General features: G+C 35.8%; 1 protein-coding gene across 2 annotated transcripts; it reads right to left on the reverse strand.

Annotated features, from left to right (window-relative positions):
• Nucleotides 1–1,568: 1,568 nt before the first annotated feature.
• rubcnl (rubicon like autophagy enhancer) lies at nt 1,569–26,556 on the reverse strand. 2 transcript variants are annotated; one of them, XM_046845035.1, is made up of 14 exons: nt 26,492–26,556; nt 26,170–26,242; nt 18,170–18,703; nt 18,023–18,084; nt 17,821–17,935; nt 16,897–16,945; nt 16,708–16,789; nt 15,425–15,567; nt 13,631–13,695; nt 7,330–7,568; nt 6,731–6,792; nt 5,071–5,224; nt 2,061–2,151; nt 1,569–1,692 (listed from the first exon to the last, which is right to left on the reverse strand). In XM_046845035.1, the coding sequence occupies exons 3-14, from the start codon at nt 18,651–18,653 to the stop codon at nt 1,601–1,603; spliced, it is 1,638 nt and encodes a 545-aa protein (XP_046700991.1). In that variant the 5' UTR covers nt 18,654–18,703; nt 26,170–26,242; nt 26,492–26,556; the 3' UTR covers nt 1,569–1,600. The 2 variants fall into 2 exon arrangements, with proteins under 2 accessions (XP_046700991.1, XP_046700989.1); XM_046845033.1 differs by lacking the exon at nt 26,492–26,556 and having other exon boundaries at nt 26,170–26,435.
• Between the last annotated feature and the right edge of the window lie 837 nt (nt 26,557–27,393).

The raw sequence follows: 27,393 nt of genomic DNA on the forward strand, positions 1-27,393 counted from the left end.
AAAAGGAACCCATATCTGGGTGACACCAAATGTCTATTCATGACAGTTCCATTATTTTTGAGGTGTACTGTTTAGTGATGGGTGCTTAAATGCAGAATTAAGCCATCTTGTATCCTGCAAATAAGAGGTGAGCTATAGTGATCAGTCCATGAGACTGGCAACTCCTAACTCCTAACTAACCCTAACCCTAACCCAACCCCCAGATTGGAAACCATCCAAACTTCCAACTCTGCGTTCTATAAAAACAAAATCTTGGGTGCCGTGTCAAGTTTTGGTGTTACTGTGATAGAGGAAGTTTTAGCATGGTGTAGTATGCTGTATAACCTGAAGGACATAATTCAGGGGGCATTGGTGTTAGATAACATTGAATTTCAATGATGTATCAGACTTCCCAACTTGTAGTAATTGCATGAGATATCTGCATTTTAACATCAATTACATTTTTCATAATGAAATAAGCAAATGAGCCAAACAACATTTGCACAGGGGTTTGAAGACTTCCATAGTAACCAGTACTCTCTGGCAAGGGTTTGTATGTGTGTGGTTTTTTTTTTCAATTCCTAAAACACTCTCAGAAAAGGTCAGTTCTAAAGCATTTTATAGAGTGGATAAAGGATTTACCAATCTAGTGTTCAATATTAAAAACAACAGTATAAAGTATATTGTCAGTATACACACATGCACGCACGCACGCACGCACGCACGCACACACACACACACACACACACACATATACTGTATGTATATACATATATACACATAAACACATAAACACATAAACACATTGCAGACATATTGAAGAGTGAGCAATTAAAATCGAAATGAAGTATATTAGGCTACCATAAGTCAACAGCACAGCTTTTAAATGCATGATAAAAAGAAAAACACATATTTATTTATTTTGTTTAATGCATGGCATTTTGTTTTTATGAATACACAGCATTCAGCCATGTACAGAAAAAAGACAATAGTAATAGTTTCATGGAATTTTAAGGTTTCTTAAATTTATATTCTTTGTCTCTCTCTCTGTATGTATATATATCTATATACATTTTATATATATATATATATATATATATATATATATATATATATATATATATATATATATATACAGTACAGACCAAAAGTTTGGACACACCTTCTCATTGAAAGAGTTTTCTTTATTTTCATGACTATGAAAATTGTAGATTCACACTGAAGGCATCAAAACTATGAATTAACACGTGTGGAATTATATACATAACAAAAAAGTGTGAAACAACTGAAAATATGTCATATTGTAGGTTCTTCAAAGTAGCCACCTTTTGCTTAGATTACTGCTTTGCACACTCTTGGCATTCTCTTGACGCCTACTTTGAAGAACCTACAATATGACATATTTTCAGTTCACTTTTGTTATGTATATAATTCCATATGTGTTAATTCATAGTTTTGATGCCTTCAGTGTGAATCTACAATTTTCATAGTCATGAAAATAAAGAAAACTCTTTGAATGAGCAGGTGTGTCCAAACCTTTGGTCTGTGCTGTATATATATATATATATATATATATATAAACTTTTGGTCTGTACTGTATTTATGCACATTACACTTAATTTCATCTCCTGGCAGCTTTTCTGTTTTGGAGCCGGATGCATTTAGGACATGCATCATTTCGGAAACATGAAGTGTGGAAACAAGCTCTACACTCTAAAGAGATGGAGACAAAGAGAGAGACAGAGAGAAAAAGTATTAATTTTTGAGCATTTAAATTATTAGTTTGATCAAACACACAACTGTGCTTAATTTGTGTCTACAATATTAGTAGACTGCAGTAGATTTATTTTTAATTTATTTGAAATAACATCTATAGTTTAGGATTAGTAATAGTTATGAGTTGCCGTGTAAATGTGCCTGAGGAATCTACTGTACAGAATCAAGGCAGAATTCATTAAGTAATGACAAATATGAAATTTTGGATAAGTGCCCGTTGCAAAGTGTGTTTATTATTATAGTGTGCATGGTGATGTGATGTCACAGGGGTTGGTTTGATGTCACTGTGGTTAGTGTGCGGTTACCTTGGCAGCGTGTGCAGATATCTCTTTGGAAGGGGAAGAGCACATCCTTCCCATGGCAGAACTCACAGATAAAGCCGTTGGCCAGGCACAGCTAAAGAGAAAGCGTGAGGGGGAGAGGGAGAATAGTATTTTATAGCGGAAAATATCAAACACAAAATACACCAAAGGAACAGTGTTACCTTCATTATTAAGTATATTAAAATGTAATAAAAAAAAGAACTATAAATGGTAGCATTATATTAGAAAATGTGGTTTGTAGGACATTTGAATAATCATTTACACCAAAATATATTTGGTTCCCTAAATTAAGCATGCTTTTTGTGTAACGCTAGTATTCCAGCTCAAAAATTCTAAACTCATTCAGAAGTAATAAATTCAATTCTATCAGTGATTCCTTTTTCGCTCAAGGGGCTGATTTCCGTTTTGGTTCTGTCTCCACCCATTATTTCTCCATGCACTTGATATATAATTGTACCTATATAAGATTCATTCCTGATTAGGCTGCCTGCTAATACCTCTGTGTATTCTTGTTACTTTGTGAGGTTGTGCCATTTGTAAATTAGCTTTCTTTGTTCCTCGTTTTCTACTTCTATGTTCCAATTTATACTTCCTGGTTTTGACTAGTGTGTTTTCATGTTTATATGAACATTTCTTGTTTTGGGCTGCCTGTGAATTACCTAGAATTTCCTAGAATTATTACAACCATTTCTGGAATTAACCGTAAAAATCCCAAGCTATTTTGTGCCTTTCCAGATGTGAAAGCTGCCCATACCAACAGTGATACAGTCTGGAGTAAAGTGACTATGTTTTCTAAAAAGAATTAAAAATGTTGAACAGTCTTCCACTTTGCCTGAATCAATTTAAAAAAAGCTTTGGTATATTAAAAAAAAAACCCATCAAATTGGGTTTACAGGCATTCATTTCTGGAAGTGTTTCTGAGCCCATACAGTGATTTCCATTACAGAATACACCTGTATTTATTGCAGTGCTGTCTAGGGATAATCGGTATTCAGTATTGAGTTTCCCCCTTGTTCAGTGCACACAGAGTTTTCCCCAGATTCTCTGAATCTTTTGATGATATGTACTGTAGATGGTGAGTCTTCGAATCACTGTCCATCTTCACTTCTAAAAGAGACTCTGCCTCTCTCAGATAATCTTTTTATACCCAAATTGTTATTGGCCTCTTGCCAGTTAAATTACTTTTTTTTAGCAGAATTTATTTTTACTACCTTTCGGTGCCCCCTGTCCCAAATTCTTTTAATACGTGTTGTAGCCATCAAATTTAAAATTACCTTATTTTTTGTTTCAAATTATATATAATGTCAAAACCAAGAACATTTATGTTTTCTATGTTCTGTTGTGTATAGGTTTATGACATATAAATACAAACCAAATTCCAAAAAAGTTGGGACACTGAACAAATTGTCAATAAAACAGAATGTAATGATGTGGAAGTTTAAAATTTCAATATTTTATTCAGAATACAACATAGATGACATATCAAATGTTTAAACTGAGAAAATGTATCATTTAAAGGGAAAAATAAGTTGATTTGAAATTTCATGGCATCAACACATCTCAAAAGATTTGGGACAAGGCCATGTTTACCACTGTGTGGCATCCCCTCTTCTTTTTATAACAGTCTGCTAACGTCTGGGGACTGAGGAGACAAGTTGCTCAAGTTTAGAAATAGGAACAATGTCCCATTCTTGTCTAATACAGGCTTCTAGTTGCTCAACTGTCTTAGGTCTTCTTTGTCGCATCTTCCTCTTGATGATGCGCCAAATGTTTTCTATGAGTGAAAGATCTGGACTGCAGGCTGGCAATTTCAGTACCCGGATCCTTCTTCTATGCAGCCATGCTGTTGTAATTGATGCAGTATGTGGTCTGGCATTGTCATGTTGGAAAATGCAAGGTCTTCCCTAAAAAAAACTGATGTCTAGATGGGAGCATATGTTGTTCTAGAACTTGGATATACCTTTCAGCATTGATGATGCTTCTGAACTGAGCGTTGATAACAACTTGGGTTGTCCTTATCCTCTTTAGTCTGGATGACATGGCGTCCAAGTTTTCCAAAAAGAACCAAATCAAATTAGATTCGTCTGACCACAGAACAGTTTTCCACTTTGCCACAGTCTATTTTAAATAAGTCTTGGCCCAGAGAAAACGCCTGCGCTTCTGGATCATGTTTAGATATGGCTTTTTTTTTTTACCTATAGAGATTTAGCCGGCAGTGGCGAATAGCGCATTGGATTGTGTTCACCGACAATGTTTTCTGAAAGTATTCCTGAGTCCATGTTGTGATTTCCATTACAGTAGCATTCCTGTATGTGATGCAGTGCCGTCTAAGGGCCCGAAGATCACGGGCATCCAGTATGGTTTTACGGCCTTGACCCTTACGCACAGAGATTGTTCCAGATTCTCTGAATCTTTGGATGATATTATGCACTGTAATTGATGATAACTTGAATCTCTTTGCAATTTTTCTCTGAGAAACTCCTTTCTGATATTGCTCCACTATTTTTCACCGCAGCATTGGGGGAATTGGTGATCCTGTGCCGATCTTGACGTCTGAGAGACACTGCCACTCTGAGACGCTCTTTTTATACCCAATCATGTTGCCAATTGACCTAATAAGTTGCAAATTGGTCCTCCAGCTGTTCCTTATATGGACATTTTACTTTTCCAGCCTCTGATTGCTACCTGTCCCAACTTTTTTGGAATGTGTAGCTCTCATGAAATCTAAATGAGCCAATATTTGGCGTGACATTTCAAAATGTCTCATTTTCACATTGATATGTTATCTATATTTTATTGTAAATAAAATATAAGTTTATGAGATTTGTGAATTATTGCATTCCTTTTTTATTCACAATTTGTACAGTGTCCCAACATTTTTGGAATTGGGTTTGTAATTGCATTCTGTTTTCATTTACATTTTACATTTATACCTTTTTAGGAATTGGGACTGTACAACCACTTTAATCCTGAATCTGAAGTTTATACACACCTGACAAGCTTCCACATGGTCTACTGCAGATTTCATTATTGCCTTCGCTTTGGCAAGAAGCTGACACCTTTTGATCTTGATTAGGTCATCCATGGCAAAAAGGTGTAGCTCGTCACTTAGGTGGGATGGAAGTTGCTGGAACTCATCAAGGACCCTGTGTGTAGAAAGAATGATATGAGTACATGAGGCTTAGACAGAGAAGAATGCCCTTACTTTATGTTAGGCACAAATTACAGTCAATAGCAAAATTTAGACATATAGCCATGGTCAAAAAATACCTAATCTGTCTGATTAGATCTTGGACTATGAGTATTCCATAAAACAAATGTGGATAAATGTGGATAACTGTTGAAGCTTCTTAACAAATCATCACTCACAGCAAGTGTCACCTTTCAGTTGTCAAAAACAATCCATACACATAATCAAAAACTCAAACACTAATACACAAAGGACTTACAAACAGGATCTGGAAATGTAAACTAACAAACACACATAAAAAATGATCTGGTACTGGCCATCCTAAAGAAGGTAGGATAACCAAGACTAATCAAATAACAATACGATGTTATGTGAAATTAACACCCTCTTTGAATTCTATAGTTTACTTTTGAGGACACAACAAAAATCGTCAGATGAACAACACATGACATATTACACTGTCATTTTAAATTTGACAAAAATGAAGCTAAAATGGAGAATGTGTGAAAAACTAAGTACACTGTTACTGCTTCCACAGGATTCCAAAGGCTAAGTAGCTCAAAGAAACTGCAAGAACACTTGCACCTTAGACTCTAAAGGCCTCAGTTAGCATGTTAAATGTTAATGTTCTGACATTGCAATAAAAAAGACTGAACGAGTGAGTTTGGAAGGGTCAATTGAAAGTCTCCTCTCTAAAAATAAAAACATGGGAACACAGCGAAGGTTTGCATCTGAACAAACTACAAAACTTCTGGAACAATATCCTCAGGACAGACAAGACTAAAGTAGAGATGTTAGGCCATAATGCACAGTACCACGTTTGGCAAAAAAAACTAAAAGAGCATGTCAATACAAACACCTCATACTATTTGCCAAGCACTGTGGTGAAGGGGTAATGATTTGTGCATGTTTTGCAGCCACAGGACCTGGGCAACTTGCAGTCATTTAGGTGTCCATGAACTTATCTGTATGCCATAGTATGCTGCAGTCAAGTGTGAATCTGTCCAACTCAAACAGTTGCAGTGACCATGTCTAAGTCCAGACTTCAACCCAACTGAAATGTTATTGCAGGACCTTAAAAAAGCAAATGGCCACAAACAAATGGCCACAAACCTCAATAAAGTGAAAAAACATTGCGAAAATATTGATGTGAGAGACTGATAAAGTCATTCAGAACACAATTACGTCAAATGATTGCTGCTGAAAGTTTCACTCGCTATTATTAAGTGTATTAAGTTTTTATTCATGATTATTCAATTTTAGCTATATTTTTGCAAAAAAAAAGGTACAGTGTAATATGTTATGTGCTGTTTGTTCATCAGATGTTGTATTTACCGACTTCTAAGACTTAATAAGGACAAAGTAATTTGTTTTGTCCTGAAAGTTACACACACACAGACAAAGAGGGTGTACATTTATTTTCACACAACTGTGTTTATTTTAACCATATGGCCAACTTTACCCTTTAGATAGTCTGCATGCTTTTAGCAGCTTCTTAATGGAGATCAGTTGCTCCTGAAGCTCCTGGAGGAGAAGAATGCAAGTGTGAAACATGAGAAGAAGGTTTAGAGCTTTATTTATAAAATCGTGTAACAGCACTTCAAAATTCTTCGACTCTTGGATTGTATAAAGCTAAAAATGAGAAAAATACATCTGGAAACAAAACTGTGTTATGAATGACTGCTGGAAAAGCTGTCAATAGCTGTGTAACTGAAACCTGCTGATCTATCAGATTTGAGAATCTGATCAATCCTGTGCTTTAATAGAATTTAAGTAGGTGGCATTTTTTACTAACATATTATAAAGACTCTGCTTTCCTGTCTTATTTTAATAGAGGTATGCACTATTTACTACGTTTAAAACATTCATGAATAGATTGAAACAATTAATCAGTACTGATTTCAAACAATTCTTTCTTCCTTAAATTAGCCTTTTATTTATTCAACTTTCCCCCTTAACAATCTTTTTATGCATACTGCATTTTTTTTTAGAAATTCATTAGAATTACAAGTGTTACTTGGATTTATTAATGTGATCATTCAAAGGTTAAAAAAAAATTACCCTGAATTTCTGAAGCTCCTTGGCTTGCGAGTACAGTTTCTTGGCTACATCGGTGATCTTAAATAGTGGCTTTTCCCAAATGGACTCCAATATCTGCTTGGAAAACTGGCATACTGGGTATCGTCCAAAATCCCAGTTGCTCAAAACCCGTGCTGGGATAATGGCTTGCCAACCTCCGTGGCAACCATCGCAAAAATACTTGCCCAGGTAGTCACAGTATCGCAACCTCTTCATGTACCCTAGAGAACAAATAAGAATAAAACCGAAATGTTTTTTCAAAATTAGTTAACTTTGATTCACATAGCTGATTTTTAAAGCTAATTTGAATCTATACTGTTGTCATAAATTAAATTGGAAAGCGGATGTAAGCGCAGAATTTTATTCACAAAGTGCAAATAGTACAAGACAAATGGTACTAGACATATACTGTTTATCAAAACACAAAATAGCCAATAGCATGAACATTTTAAGCAAGTCAAATGTTTTTCAGTTGTAATTTCATAAAGTGTGTGGCAATTGGCCAACACCACAATAAAGTTAAATAGACACAATGAGACAATAACAAAGTGATAGTCTAGTTGATATGTAAAATGCAGCAGGTCCAGTGAGGTTCTTGATGTGCCACATAATAAGTCTTTCAAAGCACTTCATGATGATGGGTATAAGTGCAGTGGTGGACAGTAATGAAGAAAATGTAATGTTCATTACTGTACTTAAGTGTTTTTTCGTGTATCTGTACTTTACTCGAGTATTTCAGTTTGGGGAGACTTTTACTTTAACTTCACTACATTTCAAAGTCAAATATCTTCATTTTTACTCAACTACATTTTGTTAAATCAGTAGTTCCTTTTTATTTATGAGTGGATAAAAACATAACTAGTCAAGCACACAACAAGCCACCAATCAGGGTACAGTGTGATCTGTACCCTGGCAGCTTGGCAGTGGTAGATTTAGGTATAGGTTACATGGCATCTTTCCGGGGGGCAAAAATCTTTTTTAATTTTATGAAATTTTTTTTTACCGCTCATTTGCACAATTGCCCCAATTATTATATTATGTCATGGTCAATGAACCTGGTCGGGACTTGTAGTGCACTCAGAAAGGGTGTTGTGCGTGAGTCACCTCAGCCATCAATTTCCAGTAGGAGAACTGACAAGACCTGGAGTGACGTCACATCAGCAACTAGAGCTGAATTAAAATTATGGATGACAAAAAAGGTCTAAAGTCTCAGGAGCCCAATTCCATAAAAAAGAGGAAAGAAGTAGGGGGAAAACGTTTAAAAGATAAAGGTGTGTATGCAGCTCTATCGGTCTTCTCGTTATGAGAATAGTATAGGCTAAGGCTTTTAATAAAATAGGCGTATAACTGTACATCACTTAGGTTATGCTGTTGCCTGCTATGGTTTAATGCATATAGCAACAATATTTCTATTAGCTTGCATGAAATTACAATTTATAGTATGTAGTTTACCATAATGTGTGTAGCAACAAAACAATCAAAGCCTAACTAGTCTGGTTTGATTGTAGTTGAACTAACACTTATTGATTTGGTTACCTTTAGTTGAGGTGATGTCATAAAGGTTTTCTGTGATTGTACTGAATAGGTCCTAAGGGGAATCTCCAGTGCCATCTTAAAAGGCTAATTTGACACACACACACACACACACACACACACACACACACACACACACACACACACACACACACACACACATATATATATATATATATATATATATATATATATATATATATATATATATATATATATAGCCAAGGAGTTGTTGGCTCTGAAAGTTTTATAAATTGTGCATGGTGGCATGTGGATTTAATTGTGCAATAAATGTATTTAGGGGGCTTGTCAAAGCTGAAACTGATCAATGGGGAACACATTGGGTCATGGCGTGGTTCACCCAGGGCATCATTCAAGCTAGATCCACCAGTGTCGCTTGGTGGTATCTACTTAGCACCAACATACAGCTCAGCATCAGTTCAACGGCAAGCAGAACATTTAAATAATAAATGATGGAAGAAACTCCTGACTGTAACTTGCCACAACACCCGTGGCCTTATTTGCACATTTTTTCTGAAGTCGTTAAAAAAGAAGGTTTTTGACTTGTGATAATTTATTAGATATCAATCAGTGTTTGACTGATTAATATTATTCTATTGATAGATTGGTGTGTTAAGACTAACAGTCATTTCACATAAACTGAGTTAATTAAGCAAAGAATCTTGTGATAAAAATTATAAAACATGATAGCGATAAAAGAATCATAGTACTTGGATAGTTAGTTAGTAGTCTGTTTTTATTAGCGAGGAAGCTTCTTAAATCTGTTATTCTGAATGGGCCATTGTGTTGTGGGTAATCTCATACAACTTCTATATTTTTTCTAGATTTTGCAAATCTTTGGGAGCAGGTATAACCTCCTGTCCTCACTCATAAACTAGTGGATACTGATGACTATTGAAGATCTGGGTATAAACTTTAATTCAACAAATGGCTCAGGCGTTGACCATAGACACAATCAAGTGGGACATTTATTTTGTCCCAAGGACACATCCTATGGTAATCTCCTTCAATACTTTCAGTTGTTTGTCTGACACTTTAAAACTCCCTGTGATTTATACTAGTCTATCAGATGTTAATTATGTTGTGCATCCTTACTGTATAATGACTGTTAGCCTCTTTCATTACACTTTTCATGCTCTAAATATAAGAACGTTCACATTCCCCTCCTTGCAAATGCTACACTACTCCATGTCAAACTTGGAAAAATCAGCAGCACAACAAGTGACCATATAAATTTAGCTAGTAAATGTATGTAGGCTGGAATGGGTGGTACCAACTTCTGCTAAAAATTCTTACATTTTTCATATTATAGAAGCATGCAACTAAATCTCACATGCTACAGAAAAATCATGCATCCTCCTCTACATGAGAGACAAATGGGTTAGGGTTGACAAAAAATCTCTGGTCAGAACTTAGTTTGGATCATAGAATGATTCTTAATGCTAGAAGAGCTGGTTTTGTATGTTTGGTGCTTGTAAGATCATAGCAATTTTTTTAAAGGAGCTAACCACCCTCCACATGTTCCTTGAAAGCCAGGCATGGGATATCCCCTTTGTGTTAGTGTCCTTACTAAAAAAAATCTCTACTCATGAGCTTGATTTGAATAGGCACCATTATAGACAGGAGAGGTAAAATAAAATACTAGGTAAGTATATTAAAATGGTTCGATAAACATTACTGCAAAGTTTTCTGTCACTTAGAACAGATAATAAGCTGTTTCTAACTTAGTGAAAAGGTTCCATTGACAGGTCATTGATTACTTATGACAAGGTCTCATGGGCCCATGCAAACACAAGAAGGCATCCAGAAGTTTGGCACCCAGGCATCCAAAAAAGTTGAGTTTCAACATTCAACATTCCATCCCACGCAAATGATGATCAATTCCCTTTTAAGTCTGATTCCTCTCAAGCTTTCTTCCTCTTGCCCTCTCAGGGGTTTTTTCCTTGCCACAGGTGCCAGTGCTTTGCTCATTAGGGATGAATTTAAAATTATAAGGAACTTAAAAGCACTATACACTAATTTACTAAATTGAAATTAATTTAATTTGATTTTGCGATAACATTTATGATCAACTTGCTTTATAAACATTATCTGTAGAACCATGGAATACCCTTACCCATATGAAATTTATTAAAGCAAGCAACATCACACGAAAAAGAGTGAAACTTATTGTTACTGAGCACTTTTTTAAAACTGCAGAATAGAGAATATTTGTGTTATAACAAAATTATTATATTATATTATATCTTATTATAGTTTATATATATATATATATATATATATATATATATATATATATATATATATACAGGAGTGCAGAATTATTAGGCAAATGAGTATTTTGACCACATCATCCTCGTTATGCATGTTGTCTTACTCCAAGCTGTATAGGCTGGAAAGCCTACTACCAATTAAGCATATTAGGTGATGTGCATCTCTGTAATGAGAAGGGGTGTGGTCTAATGACATCAACACCCTATATCAGGTGTGCATAATTATTAGGCAACTTCCTTTCCTTTGGCAAAATGGGTCAAAAGAAGGACTTGACAGGCTCAGAAAAGTCAAAAATAGTGAGATATATTGCAGAGGATGCAGCAGTCTTAAAATAGCCAAGCTTCTGAGCGTGATCATCGAACAATCAAGCGTTTCATTCAAAATAGTCGACAGGGTCGCAAGAAGCGTGTGGAAAAACCAAGGCGCAAAATAACTGCCCGTGAACTGAGAAAAGTCAAGCGTGCAGCTGCCAAGATGCCACTTGCCACCAGTTTGGCCATATTTCAGAGCTGCAACATCACTGGGTGCCCAAAAGCACAAGGTGTGCAATACTCAGAGACATGGCCAAGGTAAGAAAGGCAGAAAGTCGACCACCACTGAACAAGACACACAAGCTGAAAGCGTCAAGACTGGGCCAAGAAATATCTCAAGACTGATTTTTCTAAGGTTTTATGGACTGATGAAATGAGTGAGTCTTGATGGGCCAGATGGATGGGCCCGTGGCTGGATTGGTAAAGGGCAGAGAGCTCCAGTCCGACTCAGGCGCCAGCAAGGTGGAGGTGGAGTACTGGTTTGGGCTGGTATCATCAAAGATGAGCTTGTGGGGCCTTTTCGGGTTGAGGATGGAGTCAAGCTGAACTCCCAGTCCTACTGCCAGTTTCTGGAAGACACCTTCTTCAAGCAGTGGTACAGGAAGAAGTCTGCATCCTTCAAGAAAACATGATTTTCATGCAGGACAATGCTCCATCACACACGTCCAAGTACTCCACAGCGTGGCTGGCAAGAAAGGGTATAAAAGAAGAAAATCTAATGATATGGCCTCCTTGTTCACCTGATCTGAACCCCATTGAGAACCTGTGGTCCATCATCAAATGTGCGATTTACAAGGAGGAAAACAGTACACCTCTCTGAACAGTGTCTGGGAGGCTGTGGTTGCTGCTGCACGCAATGTTGATGGTGAACAGATCAAAACACTGACAGAATCCATGGATGGCAGGCTTTTGAGTGTCCTTGCAAAGAAAGGTGGCTATATTGGTCACTGATTTGTTTTTGTTTGGTTTTGAATGTCAGACATGTATATTTGTGAATGTTGAGATGTTATATTGGTTTCACTGGTAAAATAAATAATTGAAATGGGTATGAATTTGTTTTTGTTAAGTTGCCTAATAATTATGCACAGTAATAGTCACCTGCACACACAGATATCCCCTAAAATAGCTAAAACTAAAACTACTTCCAAAAATATTCAGCTTTGATATTAATGAGTTTTTGTGTTCATTGAGAACATGGTTGTTGTTCAAATTAAATCCTCAAATAAAATTAATCCTCAAAATACAACTTGCCTAATAATTCTGCACTCCTGTATATATATATATATATATATATATATATATATATATATATATATATATATATATATATATATATATATATATATATATATATATATTTATCTATTTGTCTCTATAGATAGATAGATAGATATATATATATATATATATATATATATATATATATATATATATATATATATATATATATACTATAATAAGATATAATATAATATAATAATTTTATATTATATTTAACATTGCATGTGATATGAAGTAAATATTGTGACTGATATGTCAGTAGTTGAGATCATATCACATGGTGAACTTCCTGTATATATATATATATATATATATATATATATATATATATATATATATATATATATATATATATACACTGGAAGTTCACCATGTGATATGATCTCAACTACTGACATATCAGTCACAATATTTACTTCATATCACATGCAATGTTAAAGCCTCATATTAAAACAGTTTTTATGGATTTATTCGTCATCATATGATGAAACATATAATAGTGGAGAGCAGTAACCAACATATACATTTCCCAAATCAACATGTGTGTGCTGAGCTAAAACAGTGTTTGTTGACTCTTGTAATACACCTCAGTACTAACTGCAACATGTGTACAGTATGTACAATTTGTTTTGTGATCCTGTAATCAATATAATATATCTTAACAGTGTATACAAGAAAACAATATAGTAATAATTAAATAGCTTTTTGATACTCATTGTTTATTGTTTATTTGCTTGCAGCAACAGATGGCTATATAACCATATATCAGTTTAAACAGTGAAAGTGGTGTTCAAATTGAATATTTTGGTAAAAACTGTGTATTGAAATAAAGAGCAAAATATTTATAGTCACAATATACTTACGTGGCTCAATTTCTGTCCCACAGCCTGCACATAGGAATTGCTGCGAGGCAACAGCATCACTGCGCCTAATGAAATTAAGTTAAATGCAAAGCTCAAATTATGAAGCCAACAAATATATACATAAATTACAAAGTAAAAACTTAATTCTAGAGATGACTGTAAATCTGAAATATCACATGTATTTAAGTATTCAGAATTCAGTATTTCAGCAATACAGCCTCAAGGCTTTTAAAGTATGCAACATGCTTTGCACTGGAATGTAGAGTTTTCTGCTATTATTTTTTTTCAAATCCTCTGGATCAGGTTGGATAGAGACCATCAGTGTACAGATCTTTCAGGTCTCTCCAGAGATGTTCAATAGGGTTCTAGGCAGGGCCCTGCCTGGACCATTCTGGGATATTCACAGAGTTGCCCCTAAGCCACAACTGTGTTGTCTTGGCTGTGTGCTTAGGGTCATTGTCATGTAGGAATAGGGACCTTCAGCCTAATCTGAGGTCAAGAGTGCTGTGGAACAGGTTTTTATTAAGGATCTCTTTGCCCCATTTAGCTTTCCCTCAACCATGACCAGCTGCCAAGTCCTAGCTTTAGAAAAACACCTGAAAATACGAGAACCTTTTTCCTCAACGTTAAGTGGGCTTCTATGGGTTTTACACAGAGGAGAGTCTTCAACTAGCCATTATGTCAAAAAACTAGATCGGTGGAGGCTGCAGTGATGGTTGTCCTTAAGGAACTTTGCCCCATCTCCACACAGGACCTCTGGAGCTCAGCCAGAGTGACCAACGGGTTATTAGTCACCACTTTTTTGTAATGCCTATGTCCTGTGATTTCTCAGTTAACCAGCTTTTTTGTAGCCTTCCCCAGATCTGTGACTTGCAACAATCCAGTCTCTAGCTCAGCTCTGTGACAGTATGATTGACCTCAAGAATTGGTTATTGTATATAGAGAGGTGTGTACCTTTCCAAATCATGTCCAATACATTTAATTTACCACTGGTGGACTCCAATCATGGTGTAAAAACATCTTGGCAACGATCAACAAAGGGAAGGCCCCTGAGCTAACTTTCACGTATTGTTGCAAAGGGTCTAAATATTTAGAAACATGTGATATTTCAGTTTTTTAATAAAAAAAAAAGTATTTCTAAGGCAGGCCCCTCAAGACCTTAATGGACCTCACTTTCAGAACACGGGCATTGCCATGCTGGAACAGGTTTGAGTCTTCTAGTTAGTGAAGGGAAAATGTAATGCTACCACATCCAATCTGTAACACATTGGATGGTTATAATGGCAATTGTATTAGTTTTATTGAAGTTCTTAATGCTCCCATGGTTCTCTACTTTTAATTTGTTGCATTCAGTTGTTTTTTTTTTTTCTAGCCGATTCTATTAGGGAACTATAGAACCCTTTAGCAAATTAGCTTGCACATTAGTATCAACTGTACAACAATACTGATCATTTGGACATCATTAGGTATTCAGATACCATTAAGGGTTTTTATGGTTTGATGATAATGATTTAATGATGTACACAAATACACTATTGTAATGTAAAGCATTGGTGATGGTTTTAATAGTTAACCACTGATTGCTTGTTATGGTATTTATAGTAGAAACCATTATTTTTAGCAGGGTTCTTGTTCACTGTAACAGACTGAACATTCATAAAATATATTTCAAAGTAGAAATAAACGTTTGATTAAAAGTACTGCATAGAAAAATTTCTGATGCCATTTGGATGGTACATACTATTGTATTATTTTATATATTTTGAATGAGCACATATCCGATTTGTGACTCACCTCTGTGTCGGAGTCATGCTGGTTATTATCTCGAATTGGGGTGGTGTCCATATCAGTGTCCCCCTTAATCGACTTTTCAAGAGGATCTCATCAGTCAAGCTGACTTCACCTTCTGACACCATGGAGACAGTGGCTAGGGGACACTAAATAAAATAAAGTTTGCTTTCATCTCTCGACTTCTATAGTCTCATAAATCATAAATAAATGTGTTTATTTATATATATATATATATATATATATATATATATATATATATATATATATATATACAGTATATTCAGTGTGTAGCTTGTACAGCAAAAACATAGCAAAAGTTCTGTTTGGTGTCTCACCAGAATTACTTAAACACTTACAACAAATGTCCTCATACTCTATGTTGAGTTTCACTAATACCATTTTTGTATATCCCTTTTAAGAGACAATACTATAGAAATTAAACTTGCATATATTTTACAGTAGTCAATGTGCAGTACACATATACTGTCCTCTGAAAAAAAATTCAAAATACAGCCATTATTGTCAAAATAGCTGTACGTTGCCACATATCCTATTCATCATGTTCATGTTTTTCATGCACAATTCTCTCATACTGACCACTGAATGTTTAACATGGCACCTCGTGGCAAAGGACACTCTGGGGATTTGAAAATTAAAATTGTTGCTCTTCACAAAGATGGCCTAGGCTATAAAAAGATCAGTAATACGTCCTCGTGCTGCATGTCAGGTTCAGAAGCTGGCTTCATAAAACAGATGCATGAGTGCTGCCAGCATTGCTTTAAAGTTTGCAGAAGCGGAAGGTTCGCTTGTCAGTGCTCAGACCATATGCCGCACACTGCAGCAAGTCAGTTTGCATAGCCATAGTGCCAGAAAGAAGCCTCTTGTGAATCTGACCCACACATCCCGCAAACAGTTTGCTGAAGGCAATCTGTACAAGAGCACGAATTACTGGAACCATGTCCTGTGGTCTAATGAGACCAAGATACACTTGTTTGGCTCAGATGGTGTCAAGCATGTGTGGTGACACCCTGGTGAGGAGTACCAAGAAAATGATGTCTTGCCTGGTGGTGTATGTGTGTATGTGTGTGTGTGTGTGTGTGTGTGTGTGTGTGTGTGTGTGTGTGTGTGTGTGTGTACACTTAATGTGTGTACACTTGACATATAACAGAACTCGGTCATGAATGTTCTCACATCTGCCAGTTTATCTGGTTGGAGGATGTATTCGTGTGTGTGTTTGTGCGTGTGAATGTGAGCATGAGCATGTGTGGGTGTGTTCACATTCTCACTTCTCCTAGCAGCTCTTCTGAGGAAATCCAACATCTCTCAAGTTCTATGAGCAAGCTCCGAGCCAGATTTTCTGCTGAGCAACTAATGCACAGGAACACACACACACACACACACACACACACACCTAAGTATATGAACATGCAAACAATTGTCAAATGTTAATCTTTTCATCAGAATATTGTACGTACCTGCTTACTGTAGAAGTTCTGTTTGATGAAAGTCTATGGTCACAGGGTTCTAACAACAATAATAACAACTTTTACAACTAATTATAAAGGACATTTACAGTAAAGTATATAGTTGAGACAGATTTGGTAAGGATTTTCAAATTAAATGTACAATAGCACTCTCAGGTCTTTGATAGATTTACATTTTATAAAAATGTTAAAAATACTAAGGCTAATAATCTACAAGAATGTTTACTGTGAATTTGGTAACAAGGTTTGTTGAAAGTTTAGGGGTTAAACGTGTTTCAATAGATGCTTTGTCATGTTTTTTACATTTAAAGAAGTAAGTGTTTAATCAAGTGATTAGAATCATATTGTGATATTTAAATTCATAGTGAAGTTCACAGTGAAGCTTTTAAGTTTATAGTAAAGTTCATAAAAATGATATGTTTACAATGAATTTTACAGTAAAATTCACATAGTAAAATAACTGAGAAATTCAGGGAGATTTAAATTAAGATACATGCAGTTACAGTATATGACCTCAGTAATGTAACAAGGTCTACAGTGATGTTCTCAAGTTTACATTGAAGGTTTACAGAGAAGTGTATGAATTTATAGTGGCTAGTGTGAAGCTTTACCGTGACGTTTTAGTTTAGGTATAGTTTAGGTTTAATGTTTAATCACTAAAAAACTTAAAAACTACACTATAAATGATGAACACAGAATGATGTATTACTACACAAGAAGAACACATAATTATGTATTATTACACAAGGAGCAGGCCAAAACAAAAGGTTTAAACAGGGTAGGACCAAAGGACCTGCGGGTGAAACATACAATTTTGTTTTCCAGTGCAAGTAATAATTTAAAAACTATCACAACATGCGCAACACCGCTATGTTTTTTATGTCATAAATTAATGCAGAGTGATTCGGTCTTTACCTACATAGCCACTGTCAGTTGAGGAAAATGAGTCTGAATGTTTCTGAGACAGACTCCACTTTGCTGCCTCAAGAACCTCCAGCACCATGTCCACCACAACAAAGTGAGCATTCTCCTACACACACAACCGCACACAAAAACACATTAGTTGGCTAATGCACAAAGCTACAGAAAATAAAAAAATTCTCTTTGCACACATTACCTGGTCAAGATTGATACTGTTCCTATAGAATGCTTCAGAGATTTTCTCTTCATGGTCAGCACCTTCAACAACAAATCACACAGGCTCCTGAATACACATTTTTTAGGGTGTTTTGTGTGTGTTTGTGTTTTAGTAAATATTACTGACCTGAAATCAAGCATTTCTTCAAGCAGGTTATGGTTTCCTTTTCCAGTTGTGAGCCTTCAGGATTGAGAAGATTATTTTCCTTACATGATGAAAATTGTGATGCTGAAGCTCCACCTGTCAGACATCTTTGCTTGTCAGAATATTTTTCATCTTTGAGAACTGTTGAAGCATCATGTGTGTCCAAAACCTGAGAAAGCCACTGACTCGAAGAAGTAGGAATTTTTTGTGCTTCTGGGAAAATGTTCTTGAGAGTTTCGGGAACATTTTTATTGCCGTGTTCATGGTTATTATTTATTCCTACTGAAGACAGTTTCTTAATTTTTTTTGCTTGTCGGCGGGAGAGAACAGGACTGCTCCGGGGTAGGTAGTAAAATGCTTCATCTTCAGTTTCTCCTTGTCCATTTGGATTTTTTCCAGAGAAAGGTTCTAGGTTCCTCTGTTCTCCCTGGTCACCATCCACATTTTTATTTTCTACTTGCATCATGAAATTGGCAAAACTACAGCCAATTAGGTTATGGGTCTGAACGACTCATTCTGAAGAGATAAACAAGAAGTAAGGAGGAATATCAGAAGACACAGAAGTGCTGCTTGTGTAACTTAATCTAGATCTTTATAATGATGATTAAATGGCCTAATATATTTGTTATTAGCATATAAGTGTTTGGTTTTATGATATTTTTAAATTCACAAGCTCACTAGCACATTTATGCAATTGGCTGCCAGTTTTTGGAACACTTTGTGGGCATTTGTTTCAAACAGCTGTATATACTGTATAAATGTAATACATGTATGTATGTAACATACTGTATAAAAATGCATGTCGTTTAATGACAGCTAAATTGTAGTCATATCATTTTTGTTATAATTTAGTAGGTTTGTTGATTTGATTGTATTCAGGATATGATTTTACAGCTTTGAGTCATAACTGACTGAACTGTCATTTGCTAGATTGCTGACACATGCTAATCCATTATGCTCATCAAAGTACAGGTTGGCCATGGAAAAGAAGCTAGCTTTCTTCCAGCTCTGACACCTTTTCTTCTTAAATTTTTTGGGGTCTGTTTAAAAAGGGGTCAACGGCTACCTAACAGGCTGTTTGGAGTGTGAGTTAGGATCCTACAATTAATTTATTTTAATAAAATTGAGCTAGTTGCCTTGGTTTATGCCATCACTTTGTTCACTCACATTTGTTAGTTACAATATTAGTGCAAAAGAGCTAGCTTTTTGGCTAGAGTTTTGGCTTCACTTTTTAAACCCTGTTATGGCCTCCACTCATATATCAGTGAGTTAAATTTTGTTACTTGCAAGTTCCTTTTTATCCCTTTATTCTTATGTTATATTCCACATTACCCATTTATGTTTATCCTGTAAAAGCTTGCACACGTTCTCCGTATAATTTAAGACTATTTAAAAGTGTATTAAAAAATGGATTGATATAATAAAGGATTAAGTGTATGGATGACGTCTCTGTAACTCAGAGTTTAAGCTGTAACATTAAAATTTACATTGAAAAGTTTGCAACTATTAAACAATCTTCATGATTGCCCATATTAAATCACTACATCAGTGATTATATTTAAATAACAGCACACATCGAGTGTTTTATTTTTATATTGATTAGAACAAATTAATTAAATGAATGAAACTTAAATTAATTGTTATATAAATTCTGGTTTACTGATATTCTAAGCCTCTTCAGTGGAAACTAATATAAGCTGGAGTAAATGTTTTTAATTGTTAATTGTATGTAATAAAGGCCATAATTACTGTATTAAATGATACATAATGAAATTGTCTATTTTATGTATTAAAATCAATCTCCTACATAAGTAGTGCTAAGTGCACTCAGATTAAATCATGATTTAAATAAAGCAACACTGTTTAGCAATTTGTGTGAAACAATAGTCCAAGAAACAAAGGTTGAAAAAGTGAGTATGACAAAATCTACAGGAAGACCATGCATGCCATGCAAAACACTCCAGTGTTGCATAAACTCTCATTTCTCAAAGTGAACACCTGCAAAGGCCTAGATCTATATTATTCCCCTCTTTTTACTACATGTCTTTGCAGTCTAATTATATTGAAGATACAGAGTAATTGCTGAAGAAACTTATTTTCAGTGTGAATGACAAAAATCTATTATTTTAATTCAAAATGATTAATAATAGATGTTAAGAGAGTGTGTTAATAAAATACTTAAAAATAGTATCATGGCTAATTTGTCAGCACATTAAAAACCCAAATACACCAATGTATTTGGTTTACGTGCCATTCTGTGAAATCCTTTCCGTGCAAAACACTAGTAGCACTCAAAAACAAAAAAATGTTTTATTAGACTGCTAAAAAATATTTATTAAAAAGCAGAACAAGATCCCTGGACAGATGAAAGAATGATTTCCACCAGAATTAAAGGAATAGGAGAGTATGGAGAATAAAAGGAAGGGCTCATGATCCAAAGCAAACCACATCATAACACTATTTATCTTTGGCTAAATTAAAGCTGTGGGTAAGTAGTACTAAATAAGATTAAATCAAGGTAAAAAACTAAAATACAATTAAACACGCTAGACTTTAATAGACTGTATGTTTTGAAACATTTTTTTATTTCTTACCATAACAAAATGGCTTTCATGAACCACAAGTATTTTCTTTCTTCTTTTTTTTATTTGTAAGCAATGATTAAGAATTAATAGGATTAAATATATATTTATATACACTAGAGTCCATGTGTCAATTATATGCACACAATACACTACAGTATCTCACAAAAGAGAGTACACCCCTCACATTTCAGCAACCATTTTAGTATCACTTTTTAAGGGAAAATACTATAGACATTCAACTATTTTAGAGTAGTCAATGTGCAGCTTGTATAGCAGTACAGATTTACTGTCCTCTTTAGTATTGTCCCTTGATAAGATCTACTTATAAATTGTTGCTGAAATGTGAGGGTTGTACTCACTTTTGTGAGATACTGAAAGTAAATCTCTCTCTCTCTCTCTCTCTCTCTCTTTTGCTTTGTCTTGTTTGTGCCATTTGAATTAGTAAAGGTTAGGGGTAAGTCACAATTAGAACACCATAGCTTAACAATAGTGTGTTTTCTTCAAGACTTTCCCAATGAACTTCAAATGTCCTCTCTCAAATAATGAAATAATGTTTGTTAATGCTGAGACATTTTGATTACAAAACAAATGCATTATTTGAAAAAAAAAGAAGCTAATTTTATATATTCATTATAATTATGTAAAATATACTCATTATATACTTATACAGTTGTGTTCAAAATTATTCAACCCCCCACTGAAATTGATTGTTTTGGTCGGTTTGACATTGATTATGATCATTCAGTCATCCTGCTTACAATTAAATCAAAGAGGCACGTGTAGGTCAGACAAATATAACATAACATTTATAATGAAATAACCACAAATGTCTTTTCTGAGCTCAGCAGTGACATTCAATCTTAGTACTTAGTACAACATCCTTTTACAGTTATAACAGCTTTTAAACGTGAAGCATAGCTTGACACAAGTGTCTTGCAGCGATCTACAGGTATCTTCGCCCATTCATCATGGGCAAAAGCCTCCAGTTCAGTCACATTCTTAGGCTTGCGCACTGCAACTGCTTTCTTTAAGTCCCACCAGAGGTTCTCAATCGGATTTAAGTCTGGTGACTGCGATGGCCACTTCAAAATGTTCCAGCCTTTAACCTGCAACCATGCTCTAGTGGACTTGGAGGTATGCTTGGGATCATTGTCCTGCTGAAAGGTCCAACGTCTTCCAAGCCTCAGGTTTGTGACGGACTGCATCACATTGTCATCCAATATCTCCTGGTACTGAAGAGAATTCATGGTACCTTGCACACGCTGAAGCTTCCCAGTACCTGCAGAAGCAAAACAGCCCCAAAGCATGATTGACCCCCCGCCATGCTTCACAGTAGGCAAGGTGTTCTTTTCTTCATAGGCCTTGTTCTTCCTCCTCCAAACATAGCGTTGATCCATGGGCCCAAACAGTTCTAATTTTGTTTCATCAGTCCACAGAACACTATCCCAAAACTTCTGTGGTTTGTCCACATGACTTTTGGCATACTGCAGTCGACTCTTCTTATTCTTTGGGGACAGCAAGGGGGTGCGCCTGGGAGTTCTGGCATGGAGGCCTTCATTACGCAGGGTGCGCCGTATTGTCTGAGCAGAAACTTCAGTACCCACATCTGACAAATCTTTTCTCAGTTCCTCAGCAGTCACACGGGGACTTTTCTCCACTCTACGCTTCAGGTAGCGCACAGCAGTCGAAGTCAGCATCTTCTTTCTGCCACGACCAGGTAGCGTTTCAACAGTGCCCTTTGCCTTGAATTTGCGAATGATGCTTCCTATGGTGTCTCTTGGTATGTTTAACATCTTTGCAATCTTCTTATAGCCATTGCCCTTCCTGTGAAGAGTAATCACCTGTTCTCTTGTCTTCCTGGACCATTCTCTTGACCTCACCATGTTTGTAACCACACCAGTAAATGTCTAGAAGGAGCTGAGTATCCCAGTCATTTTAAAGCTGCCTAATTGGTGCTTATTAGGCTTTATTGCTGCTCCCTGATATCCACAGGTGTTTTCAATACCTGATTGAAAACACTTCATTAAACCTCTGTTCTTCAGAGTGGTAGTCTTTAAGGGGTTGAATAATTATGTCAATGAAGAATTCACAAAAGAAACATTTACTACTGTATTACAAAACTAATTGATGTCATTTTAGTTGCATATGGTTCTTTAAGAAGTCCTTGTAGGATTTCATTCTGAATACAATTACAAATGTACACTAAATTCCCTAAAACCATTTACAGCATTGGGGGTTGAATAATTTTGAACACAACTGTATATATAAAATACTATAATACTTACTATTATACTTAGAAAAGCGAGCTACATAAAGCTTTTGTGGTTCAGCTATTTGTCTTTGATGCCTGACGACTTTATGGTGTTATATGAATGTGTCATTTCAAGAGTCATTTTTAGCTTGTCAGAAGGTTCCAGTGTATGGTCTTTGTAACAAGTTTCTAATTCCAGTAAATACATTCTTAAGTTTAAAATGTTCACATTAAATGGGCAATGGTTTCAAACTTGGTCTGTGGTTCCTGGTAAAAATTTAAAGCAAATAAGAAAACCATATTATGAAAGCTATACATGGAAAGAAACCTAATATATATAAATAAAAACCACTAAGATATGATTATTACAAATCTTACTATGCTGTAAAGTTTCAGGAACAGACATAGTGTTTAGTTGTAATTAATAAAATGCACCCATACCAGAAATTCACAATTCTGGAAATAATCTCTTGATTTACAAAAAATAAAGTTCAGTGCAATATTGATCTTAAACTCTGCGGTAAATGAACTATCAATACAATGATTTGCAAATCTCTCTCTCTCACACACACACACACATAGTACTAATCAGCAATATTTATTAACTTTAATTTTACATTATCTGCATTTGGCAGAGGCCTTATACAGGATGACTTACAACTGAGCAGTGGAGGGTTATGGGCTTTGCTTGGGGCCCAGCAGATGCAGCTTGGGGTGGGATTTGAACTTGTGACCTTATGATCCCAAATCCAATGCTTTAATCACTGAGCTACCATCTATTATTTTTTACTATAGAATGTGTCACAACTTTCTCTTCTTTTATTAATAATTCCAAAGTAATTCATCTCATCAATATCATCAATATCTTAGGAGGAAGAAAATACTCTAGTTTGAATTCTAAGTCTATACATTCATACCTAGGTGTGATTTAATCTAGCTTGTCTTTCCACTTGTACATCAGTGAGTGGAAAAAATCAAGGAAACCCACATGGAATTGGGGCATACACACGAACACAAACACTCATACCTGTGCTCAAGATTGAACCTGGAACAGTGTATACATTTAAACTATGGGAAAAAGACCTATGTTCAGGTGATGTATTTAGATTTCAACCAGAGTCATTGTGACAAATGTAAATCTAAATCCGACCCAGAATTACATACAGTATCTCACAAAAGTGAGTACACCCCTCACATTTCAGCAACCATTTAGTATATCTTCTCAAGGAACAATACTATAGAAATTAAACTTCAGCTTTACTGTCCTCAACTCAACATACAGCCATTATTATCTAAACAACTGGCAATAAAAGTGAGAACACCCTAAGTGATAACAGCTGTATGTCATTTAACCATGCAAAGCCACATGTCCAATTCATCATGTTCATGTTTTTATCTGCTTTACAGGACCATACAAATTTATGTGTCTTGTAATAGAGCAGTTAAAATGTGGTGCTTTGAGTGCAGTTTTCTCCTACTAACCACTGGATGTTGAACATGGCACAACAAGAACTCTCTGAGAATTTGAGAATTAGAATTGTTGCTCTCCACAAAGATACAGAGGCTAAAAGAAGATCAGTGACACCCTGAAACTGAGATACAGTACAATGACCAGGGTCATACAGAGGTTTTCCAAGTCGGGTTTCACTCGGAACAGGCCTTGCAAGAGTCCATCAAACAAGTTAAATCCTAATGCTGTGTGTCAGGTGCAGAAGCTGCTTCAAAAAATCACCCGCATAGGTGCTGCCAGCAGTGCTTTAGAGGTTGCAGAAGCAGAAGGTCTGCTCGTCAGTGCTCAGACCATACGCTGCACACTGCAACAAGTCAGTTGGTATGACTGTTGTCCCTGAAGGAAGCCTCTTCTGAAGCTAGCTCACAAGAAAGCTGCAGAAAGCAAAACAGTTTGCTGAAGACAACCTGTCCAAGAGCCTGAATTACTGGAACCACAGGTCATAGCCTGAATTACTGGAACCATGACCTGTGGTCTGATGAGACAAAGATAAACTTGCCTGGCTCAGATGTTGTCCAGCATGTGTGGCGACACCCTGGTGAGGAGTACCAAGAAAATGATGTACAGTCAAGCATGGTGGTGGTAGCATCATTAACTGGGGTTGCATGAGTGCTGCTGGTACTGGGGAGCTGCGGTTCATTGATAAAAACCTGGACTCCAACATGTACTGTGACATTCTGAAGCAAAACATGATGCCCTCCCCTCAGAAACTGGGCCAAACAGCAGTTTTACAAACATAATAACTACCCAAACACATCACCAAGATGACAACTGCTGAAGGTGATGTAGTGGTCAAGTATTAAGGCAGTGCTACATAACAATGGTGCTCACACTAAATATTAACACTTTGGATGCAGTTTTGACATGTTTATTTACCCTCATAAAACACACTTTTGTTGGCAACTATTTTGACAATAATGGCTTTATATTGATTTATTTTCAGAGGATAGTAAATCTATACTGCTATATACAAGCTGCACATTGACTACTCTAAAATATATCGAAGTTTCATTTCTATAGTTTTGCCCCTTCCAGAAGATATACAAAAACTTCTCAAATGTGAGGGGCGTACTTACCTTAGTCAGATACTGTATATTTAATGAGAGAACAAACTGAATCTATTTTGCATTTAATAACATTTATAAAGAACTCTCTAATGTCAGTGCTCTGTGACAGCTTACAACTTCAGGTTTCTCTGTGACATTATAAATAGACAGGTTTTGGTGGGATTCGGGAACAAATCTGGAACAAATCTTTCTTCATTTCTTAAAGCAAACTTTTTACTTTAAGTATAACTATAAACTTTTCAAAAGCACAACATGCCATTCAAAAATTTTATCTGTAATTGTTAACAAATTCTTGTGGTATAAGAGAAATAACAAAGAACAGTAACTTTGTTTCATTACATCACATTTCCAAATATTTTGTTATGTGCAAATCCTAAAACGAATTGTCTAGAATTAATATTTGTAGGAGCAATAGTACAGTAATGTATAACTCTGTGTGTTAGACCAACTTTTAATAAGTTACCAATGAATTCAGCTGTTCTTTTGTACTGTGACCAGTTAAACATCCACAACACTTATGGATTAAACAAATAACATATGACAAATAATAAATTAAATTCTGATTTTACCTGATTACTCCTTGATTTTCATAGCATTATTCAGTCCTTTAGCTGCAGCTTCAGAGTCCGTTATATGAAATAACTGTGCAAAAAAAACGTTGTATTTGTTCAGTTGTTGATTGTGGTTTCACTTGCTAAGTTAAAAAAAAAGAGGAACCTGTGATAGCAGAAGTTTCAGTTCCAGTATGTAAAGCTGGGTTCTCATCTGAGTAATTAATCGTGTTAACTAAAACATATGCAACCACATACACACACACCCACCCACACACACACACACACACACACACACACACACACACACACACAAACACAAGCAATAGTGAGGTCCTACACTGATGTCAGGTGGCGAGCTGTTCCAGAGGCCAGGGTTTTGTGCAGGATAGAGGATTGCCAAACCATGTCGTCATGGAGCGCACTCTGTGCAAGGGAGCATTGTTAGGAAAAAATCTAAATATTACGACATACTGTTGTAAGCATTCTATGACCCTAACACCCACCCACCCCTGTTGACTGTCAACTGGAATTCACTTGTTGCTGCTGAGAATGGCTTTACATTTACAATGGCTTAAAAATACAACCCCAATTTTGATAAAAATCGACGAGTGTATAAGTTTATATGTGCAAATCAATACATTTTGTTTTTATGTACATTTGAACTTTTTTGTAAATAGGGTTGTACATGGGTTTACTTTGCTGAAATCATAAAGATAGCTTCAGGGTGCATTTATTACATACAGTGAGGAAAAGAAGTATTTGAACACCCTGCTATTTTGCAAGTTCTCCCACTTAGAAATCATGGAGGGGTCTGAAATTGTCAGTGTAGGTGCATGTCCACTGTGAGAGACATAATCTAAAAAAAAAATCCAGAAATCACAACGTATGATTTTTTAACTATTTATTTGTATGATATAGCTGCAAATAAGTATTTGAACACCTGAGAAAGTCAATGTTAATATTTGGTACAGTAGCCTTTGTTTGCAATTACAGAGGTCAAACGTTTCCTGTAGTTTTTCACCAGGTTTGCACACACTGCAGGAGGTATTTTGGCCCACTCCTCCACACAGATCTTCTCTAGATCAGTCAGGTTTATGGCCTGTCGCTGAGAAACACGGAGTTTGAGCTCCCTCCAAAGATTCTCTATTGGGTTTAGGTCTGGAGACTGGCTAGGCCACGCCAGAACCTTGATATGCTTCTTACAGAGCCACTCCTTGGTTATCCTGGCCGTGTGCTTTG

The sequence above is a fragment of the Silurus meridionalis genome, chromosome 3 (genome assembly GCF_014805685.1).
Source record: "Silurus meridionalis isolate SWU-2019-XX chromosome 3, ASM1480568v1, whole genome shotgun sequence".
NCBI lineage: Eukaryota > Metazoa > Chordata > Actinopteri > Siluriformes > Siluridae > Silurus > Silurus meridionalis.

Excerpts from the sequence above, each read along its gene's own strand:
- rubcnl (XM_046845035.1), bottom strand. The coding sequence starts at position 18,653 with ATGATGCAAGTAGAAAATAAAAATGTGGATGGTGACCAGGGAGAACAG. Across the intron at positions 16,946-17,820 it reads AACTGACAGTGGCTATGTAG|AACCCTGTGACCATAGACTT; the intron begins GTAAAGACCGAA and ends TATTGTTGTTAG. Across the intron at positions 13,696-15,424 it reads AGCATGACTCCGACACAGAG|GCGCAGTGATGCTGTTGCCT; the intron begins GTGAGTCACAAA and ends TAATTTCATTAG.